General features: G+C 37.8%; 1 protein-coding gene across 1 annotated transcript in view; it reads left to right on the top strand.

Moving 5' to 3' along the window:
• Positions 1-1,932: 1,932 nt before the first annotated feature.
• LOC117211290 overlaps positions 1,933-9,602 on the top strand; it is a 51,116-nt gene continuing 43,446 nt past the window's right edge. Inside the window, exons 1-2 of the mRNA XM_033454999.1 lie at positions 1,933-2,735; positions 2,830-3,207. Of these exons, the coding sequence (XP_033310890.1) occupies positions 3,015-3,207 (193 nt within the window). The 5' untranslated portion in view covers positions 1,933-2,735; positions 2,830-3,014. The remainder of the gene's footprint in view (positions 2,736-2,829; positions 3,208-9,602) is intronic.

Below are 9,602 nucleotides of genomic sequence, written 5' to 3'. Positions count from 1 at the left end.
TGTTCTGCAAACAAAAAAGCAACAAGAATTGCAACTTTAACCAATTTTTCTTTCTTAATTTCTTTATCTTAAACGAGTCAGCTGTTTCAATAATAATCGATGCGATATAAAAGTACTGTATCTTGTTTCTGCTTTATAAAATGTTACGAATATTTAAGTTATGAATATAAATTGAACGTACGATGAAATAAATAAGTTTTTTCAAATGCCGACCGTGAATTCCTAAAGCAATAAATTTTTCAAGCTTGGAGCAACTGGAACAACTGTCTCTTATCTCAAATAAGTAATGCGCAAACTAATTTACTGGCGACGACAGCTTTATTGTCTTGAAAAGACATATAGCGTTACATACACATCATAGCGTCTTCTCCTCGTATATTAGAGATATAAATTCGCAATATCAAGCCTTCAGAACCTAAAATTCTAAGATTAATGTCATGAGAAGGTTTTGCGTCATTTGCAGACATAATGTAAATACGTGTGCATCAAAACTTCAAGGTGCAAAAGATACGTATCATGTGGTCCATTTTTAAATTCAACGTTCCAAGACTTCGGTGTCTACATCTTTATAGTGTTAAATAAAACAGGCGAGAAAACGAGAATACTTAAGTAGATTACGTCAACAGAACTGCTGTTAAAAGACATTTACAAAAAGAACGAATAAAATACAAGTGTCTCACTTTTCTTTAATTTAATGTTAATTCAATTAATCACTGATAAAATCACCCGGAATCAACGATGACGTAAATTTAATAAGTTACAGCCTTTTGATGCTTTACAGTAAGCAGAAACACATCAGCAGCGGACTTGTTAACGATCGATTAACACCAATTAAATTAACGTTAACACTCCATTTATCACAATGCTGAAGACCCGTGAATTATCGACTAATTTACTTTTTCAACCGGATGCTCGAGTTGAAGCCGCGATGAAAAAAAAGATGCATACTTGGGGAGCATTTTATTCCAAGAATGCAATTGTAACGGGCATATACGGCGGCGGCTATGAAAGCATACGACAGCAATGCAAATGCAAGTGTAGAGGGAGGAAAAACGAGAGAAAGAGAGGGACGGAATCGGCCGAGAAAGAGAGAGAGAGAGAGAGAGAGAGAGAGAGAAAGAGAGAAAGAGAAGAAAAGGTTGGGTAGTGGCCGCGGTAAATGGTGCGAGAGAGAGGAAGGGAGAGGACACGACGCGACGGTGAGGAGCATTCGAGTCAGCTTGACGGTGCCGGTCGCCTCAGTATGCCGCGCAGCGCGCAGGCTCGCGTACGCGTATTGTTTCTCTCTGTTCTCGTCTCCCTCGCTCTCCCTTTCTTTCCTTACTTTCCCTCTCTCTCCCTCTTGTTGTCTCGTATGCACGCAGCGCGGCTAGAATACGCAAGTACAAAACATCTCGCGGGTCACTGTTTTCGCGTTTACGTGTCGTCGTTCCGTTAAGGTTTTTTTTCTGCTCCGTTGGTCACGCGCGCGAGGACAATCCAACGAAATTCAGGTTCTTCGTATACATATCGTAACACGTTAGACGTGTACAACACGACGAAATTTCTTCGAGAACCAGTTATCGACGCGTGTGCGTGCATATACGAGGCCAGTATACGTCGTGACACAGTGACACGGTGCGTAAGGTTCGTAGTGAAGGAGAGTGTGGCTCGCAGCGAAAAGCATCGCGAAAGAGCGGGAAACTCCGATATACTCGACGGATTTTCAAATCGTTTGACACATCGGAGATAGAGACGAAGCATGGTTGGACACTGGAGAAGACTCGACGCGAATAAGATGGTCTGGCAAGACGTAGCGAATGCTGGAACGGTTACGAAACGCGGTAGAAGGAGACGTGGCACGAAATGAAGCGAGTTTATCCTCGTACGATCGATAACTATAGCACCACGGTGAATATCAAGCGGTTCGTATATCCAGCGTGCACGAACCTAACCTAGCGAACTACCTGTTCTTTCGAGCCTTATACCTTCGTAAACACGGTCGAAGAAATTGTCTAATAATTTCTGGCTCGTCAGAAAGGTGTTGACGTGAAGTTAACACTTCACACACCAAGACACAGCGTAGAAGTATCCGGAATGTCAGAATGAAAAGCTTCGAGTTATTCAGGAAGTAATTTTCCTCGCGCGCCATCTTGATCCGTCGATAAATAGCGATGACAGGTGGTGGACGCGATTGTTGATCGACGACCGCGCGCGATTCGATCGCTCATGATCGAACGCTCGATACATCTCTTGGTGCGTGCGCGCGTGCAACGGTCGCGAGTAATCCCCGGAAGATTTGCTCCACGAGGGACGCCTACTTACGAGAAGACAGAAAATTACGAGAGACGAGTGAAACAGCGAAGAGAAGAGAGAATCCGAGGCGCTTTTATTTTTAGCCAACGCCGGTTCGCGCATCGCAAAAACCGGTTTCCAAGTCTCTGCTCGAGCTCGAGCCACGAGGTAGTAAGGTGCGTATATACGCGAGAAGGGTTTTAGCTGAAAAGGGAGAAAGCGAGAGGGAGAGACACGCGATATAAAGGTGGAGTATGCTTCTTTCTCTGTCGGCGGGTAAAGAAAGAAAGAGTGACACGGAACGTGGAATTCTCCTAAGCCGATACATACCTCTCCCTACTCCTCTTCTTTATTCTCCCACCTCGAACTATCGATTGCGTGTATGCACGCCTGCACGCGCCTATCCATACTCGACGTGTTACGTGACATCGTATCGGGAGTGTATGATATTCGATTATCGAGTAAGTCGACGTCGAGATGTTCATCACCGATGTAATTAGCCACCATATACCTCGGTATATGTACACGTCACGGGACATCGATAAATCGTTACAGTTTCTCGAATCGATTTTACTAAACGAGCGTAACAAGTCGGTGTGCATAAAGAAGAGAATGTGAATCGAACGAACGGAAGAGTTAAAAAATAACGAAAGTAAGAAGAAAAGTAAAAGAAGGAAGTGTTTGTATTGGATTGTTGCGTGGCATACGAGATCGGCGAAGACACGAAAACGGTATGAAGAATGGCAACCGATTCGAACAGCCGTCAGGGTGTAAGGGCGGTCGCCACAACGACAACCGATCCGCAACGAAGCGAAAAGCGCGCCGTCGCGGCGCGAGGCGCCGCCGGTGCTCTGGCCCTCAGTATTCTGGCCTTGGTCCTCCAATCGGCGACCACCGCGACCCCCACATGGGGATACTTCACCAATCCTGACGGTGAGTCATGCTTTTGAAATTCTTTCGATTCGAACGCGCGTATTTCCTTGATCCATCGCGGACCAGTACCCGTCGATTGCGCATGCTCGATATTTCTCGCGTTCAAATTGCCGGCTCTCGAGTTCATAGTTGCGATATCGATCGCTTATCGATTTATTTCACTGTCCGTGTCAAATACAAAAAGTGCGTCAAAGAGAGCAGGAGTTCGACGTTTAATAAATTTGTTTCGTAAATAAAATGACATGCGTATACATGCTCTTGAAATAATTAGAACATTTTCTATTCAGATAAAATAGTCAATGTAAATACAAAATTGATTGCTTTATCAATTCTGCTGCTCTTTTCGAGTTTATATGACTCGAAATGAATGTTACATCTTAATAAATATTATTTATTATACAGATGGGTTTTAAATATTTGGTTTTAGTACTCGATATGATACTATCTTTCGCGTATTCTATGCTTCTTATAGATAAAGTATTAATAAGGAAGAAGATATCTAAAGAGATACAAATGTGAAGAAGAAACGAGAGCAACAGCAGGACTAAATTTATCAAATTTTTCTAGTTATACGAAAGAAATCAAGTTGTATACTTTTAGTCGATATTATATGCAAATATAGTAGGAAAAGTGAAACTGAGTCACAGTCATTTGAATATAACGAAGTAAAGCGTGAGTTATTACTGTTGCGCAACTAACTAATGCGGTTGTCTTTGTGGTTCCCATTTCATAATTCCCATAGAAATTGCGTGCAATATGATTCTTAATAGCGGCTTGATAGTATCACGTAGAAAGCTGTATCGAGAAGTGCTATGGACACTAAAAGTTTTTGTAATTTAATATACCTATAGAAGCGAGCTTTTTCACAATATTAATATCTAGACGCTTTTATGCATCCACCTCTTATTTAAGTGTTACAAGGACATTCTTATAACAACTGTGTACAGGTTGTCATTGTACACGAATTAAAAGTTCCGACAGGTTACTCAATGTATACTTTTCGACAGAAAGTAGCACAATCTTTCTACATATATATGTTTCCTCGTAATCTTTGTATCTCTGAATAAAATACGTCGATCCACTTGCGCTACTGTTCGGAAGTAGCATCAGACTATGTCGCTATTATACTATATATATATATATATTAATTATTTAGATATCATTGGTTCTACTAACATCAGAGGTCTTTTTAACCTGACTTGTACTTCAAACATCAAAAAATCTGAAAATGGAAAATTTGTCATGTAACAAGCCAGTTCTTTTTAGTTTGACAATTATTAATACTATAATACTTATTATTATCGTATATTGTTTTTTGAAAGCTAATTTAATCACGTCACAACATTCCATTTTACATAGCTAGAATGATTAAAAAGAATAAAGTCACTGCACTTTGATTTGGCCGTAATTTTCTAATTAACACCTCGTCAATAACATCTGTAGTAACATCTTATTAAAAAGAAGGAAATGTTAGTATACTTTTTGAGGGGTAGTGTATGTTTCGATGATAATCTTTTTATTTTTTCTCTATTCACGACGAATTCTTAAACTCGGAACTGTTCTCTTCCATACGAACAAAATTCGACCCAATTCGGAGCACGATTTCCCGTCATATCGAGTCAATTAATTCCAAAGGTAGTTTTTACAGCTGTTGCGCATCGTATCTTTCATCATTCTACCTCCCTTCGACTTGTTTCCTCTTAGATAACAGATACAGGTTGCCCGCCACTGACTCGTTCTTTATCCTCCAGCTTTTCCTGCTAGACTCGATGGAATGCTCAAGTACGAGCTAATATAGTAGCACGTTTATTGCATTATGCGACTTAGTAGCATCGGGTTAATCGCGCATCTCTAGGCGAAACATTCTCAATGACTGCACAGAAGTCGAGGAGCTGTGGGTCGTAAGAGGTTTCGTTTATGACTACGGTAAATAATATGTATACGGCTAGAGTAATTACAGTTTTGCAGGATATTAAGAAGTTTATTAGCAATAATCATTATACTATCTTTTTAGTTGTGGCCTAGATCCTCTACAATATCCTATTTCACCATGTGCACTAAATAAATAAAATATATATTTTTACCAACTGCAATATCTCTTTTAATGTATTAAATAGCAGTAAACTATTATACACAAACATATATATATATATATAACAAACGTGTCGCGCATATTGTCGTGTGCAAATATTGATACGAGTGTCGCTGTATGTACTATATTTCACACCGTGGCTCAAATAAACTAGAACCCCGAGCTCCGCATGTAACAGCGAAACACATATCACATCGTAGCTGTAAGAAGATCAGTAGCATAAAACATGTACTATTTACGTAAAACGCGTTCTCACGCGATTGAGTTATCGAAAGATTGCCCGGAAATTCGCGAGATCATTTTATTAATTACGGCGAAAAGCAAAGTGTTACGAATCCAACAAGTAATCTACAATAGAATAATTTAAGAAAGTACCGTTCGTTAAAAAAATAATATGGCACATTTTATTCTTGGAACAGAGGCTTTCCGAGGATTTAAGGAGTTTGCTCTTTTGAATTTCCGACACGAACAACTTTCCATTTGCACGGTACTCTGTATAAATCCTTTGTCTGCAGGAAAATTGAAATTATTTCTCTCGCGACGTCTGAAAGTCAGACGGGAACGAGAACGGTATTAACATTGTCCTTGTTCCGCTGGTTGTTTCTTGAAACAGCAAATACGCTGTAATTCTCATTATAATTCTCGACATATATACTTTATTTCCCAGTGTTCCATGAAACTTCGAAGTGTCGCTCAATGCCAGCGTTCGTTAGACGTTGCGTAATCTCACTGAACTAATCTTACTTAAATGCAAATTACGTGCAGATCCTTGCTTCGCTACGCGTTGCGTGTCCAAGTTTATTGGACTCGTGTAACAAAATCTAGATCCGAGGTTTAGTAGCATAAACGGTAAATGAACTTGCGGATTAATCTGTTTATCTTTATAGTTTATAACGTTTCATCGTGAAACGCTTAAGCACTTACTGCATTTTCTAAGCGAGATAATTCCTTCCAATTTTATCGTTTCTTTCATCATAAAATACATCGAAGTATCTATATCACGGATATAGTCGACGTACAGTTTTAAACATGATAAAATCAGAAAACAGAATTTATTGAAATAATTCCATAACAACATGCATATGAACTCGGTCGAAGATCACAGAGAAACTTGCATACATGTTTTAAAATTTAACGTGCTGTCACATATCACCGAGACTGTGTTTTCATTCGCCTTGGAGTCAATACGTGTTCCAGGAATATTATCGTAAAAGTAGTCGTGTCATTGATTTTTCATACAAGTTCATGAATTTAAAGTGTTTAAAGTATTAGATTGTCCCAAAAGTATCTTTGGTTTTATAAGGAACTGCACAACGTGTTCCGGAACAAAAAGGCTCATACATAATTCGATAAAATAATATAAAACAAAAGCTGTTGTGCATCCATTATTTCCTTATAAAACGAAAGAAACTTTTGGAACAATCTAATATTTGAAGCATCGAAAGAACTTGAACTGTACCATATTATATTAATTTACACGTGTCAGAATTTTTCGTAGTATTTTTCAAAATGATTTAATAGAAAAAACGTTTAACTATCTGGTTAGGATAGAAATAAAGAACAAAACGTTTGCACAATTAGCCGCGCAAACAATCGATACCGAGATGACCATTCATTCTATTGTAGTTGTACGAGGAACAGAACAGGTGTCGATAACCTCTCGTTTCTTTATCCATCAGTAAACGCTTAAATACAGTCGATGCGATTCACTGGTCGTTTTTCATGGTTCGTTGTTGCATCGCGGTTTTTTTTATTCCCTGGTCGATATTCGTTCCACACTTAAGCACAATTATCAAGGTGCATCATGGTTGCCCAATCCCACGAGTTGTAGGCTTTCCGCCTACCGAGTACGAGAGGTCTACCTGTTGTCCAAAGAAAGTCTTGCGAATGCTTTATTTTATATGCACTTGCTATGAATACGATGATCGTGGATATATAAAAATTATTTCAAGTTAATAGCGAATAATGAATTAATCGAATTTATTTGTTATCCTCTGTTCATTATCCAAAGTCTTCAAACAAACGAGAAGAATACAATTCTTCTTTCAATGAAATTTATCTGAGTTTTTAACATTCTACAGTTATTGGAAAAGTAGATGATAAATAGGTTGCGAGTATTTATACAAATTTATATTTTACAAACATTTAAAAAGTAGCCAAAGATTTGTTGAATATTATAACGAACGCTGTCCTTTGGATATTTTACATAGGTATTCTTGTATCAGGTTATCCCAAATGTTTCTTTCGTTTTATAAGGAAATAATAGATTCGATAAAATAATATAAAACAGAAATTGTTGCTCGTCTATTATCACCTTATGAAACGAAAGAAACTTTTCGGACAACCTAATATATCATTTGTTATGTATTTTGTATATTAAAAATCAGCAGCTTTTATTTATATATATATATATATAACTTTTTTCAATTATTCCAAGATAGTAAATAGAAATTGGTTAATCCAAAAACTGCACTGTGTATCGCAGTAAAAAAGCTGTGCCGTGTGAAAAAGGGTACATATAAATATATTTCTTCTGAAATATAAAATTTATTTGTGTAACTTTCAATGTTGATACAATGTGTAATTAAACACGATGCAGGGTATACGCAATCGCGATAAGTCCGGTCGATGTCTCGTTTGATGTATTCCTTTCATAGGGAATCTTGGTTAATCGAAACACACACAATGCAAATATTATACTGATTTTTAAATATGATTTCTCTCTCTATTGGTATGTCGATAGAGATTTTGCAGTGCCAATGCAACAAACATAGTTTGTTGTGACAATGAATGTGGGGGTAAATGAATGAAAAATTTAAATTAACCTAAAGTATTCTAATGGGACTTTTACGTGGACGAGTAAATGGAAAAGTTTAATGGGTATCTTTTTCTGATGCATCCAAGTTATATGAATGTTATTAAAGAATATCAGTACATTATTAATGTATTAATGACTTAGATATAAGTAAGAGATATATATATATATATATATATATATATATATATATATAGAAGACATAAATAATATATTTACGTTAATAGCGAATTTAATATTCTTTGTGTATTATACTGTGCATATACGCTATATACGGATAAATGTAGCTAGAATGTGACGGTATGCGTGACCCTAGCAGGTGGTTACTACGATGCTCTACCGGTGGTAAATATTTTATATGTGTGAACGTGAACGTGTGTTTACGATGGGTGGATGTGTGAATGAGCGTTACAGGTGCGTACCTACCCGTAAGGCTTCTTTCATTAAGAAGAATCCTACGCTATCTTATTCCAAGGCTCTTGCAGCTCGAATATCTTAAAAAATGTTGAGTCACTTAAAGCATAGTTAATTCAACGACAACCTTTAGCTCGTTACTTTAATCCTCCTAATATGAATTTTAATATCATAAAACATCGCGTATGAAACATTTGTTCGAAAACCGTATCATATAGAATTTCGATCAAAGTCGATGATTTATAGCGAAGTACAGAATCCGACTTGCTTCTTACGCCACTTTCACGTTTTCCTTGTGCAAGAAGGTTTCTCGGATTAACGCACGGTCAGCATAGAGATGCTAATTAAACCCTGAGAAAGGTTGCGCGATTAGTGCTCCGAGATTAACACGTGACACGAATATTCCACGCCTATTCGTTTGGATTCAAGCGACGACTTAAACCACTTTATCACTGACAACGCGTTCTTTATTCCACTTCAAATATCCTCTCTGCTCAACTTCAAGAATCAACGTCGTTTTAAGCATCAATTTTATTTTGTTGTTCTTTTGAAATCAGATTACGCTGGAGATCCATTTATCTGATTTTAATTAATGTCCGATTAAACGAACTTCTCTTTATTCGACAAGTGAAAGGTTATTAAATAAAAAGAAAGTTGTCGAGGAAATGGGTAATAAGGTAATAATGGGAGAAAATTAGTGACTTCAGAGAAAGATAAATTAGAAAATTTTCTTCGTCCTTTGCGATGCACACGACTTTCAGGGACGCTTTATCGATCCTGTTTTCTAGACACAGAAGCCCGCAAGACAGAATGGTTCTCAACTGTAAGAATCGTGGCTTTGAATACTGTTACTCGCGTGATTCACGTCTCGAATAATGTGGCCGTCTTTACAATAAAGCAACCAACTACCGTTTGTTGGCTGACTGGAATATCGCAATTAGAATGTGCTACATACGTGTGGAGAACCTTCACCGTGTAATTTTTCTCGTCTTTCGTGGCCACAAAGCGAAACAGCCGGGGGCAACTGTCTGGCATCGATTAAACTCTGATATTCCAAGAGATAGATGTTCTTGT

The sequence above is a fragment of the Bombus bifarius genome, unplaced genomic scaffold, assembly GCF_011952205.1.
Source record: "Bombus bifarius isolate JDL3187 unplaced genomic scaffold, Bbif_JDL3187 scf7180000008227, whole genome shotgun sequence".
Taxonomy (NCBI): domain Eukaryota; kingdom Metazoa; phylum Arthropoda; class Insecta; order Hymenoptera; family Apidae; genus Bombus; species Bombus bifarius.
This window is presented reverse-complemented; position numbering and strand designations above follow the sequence as displayed.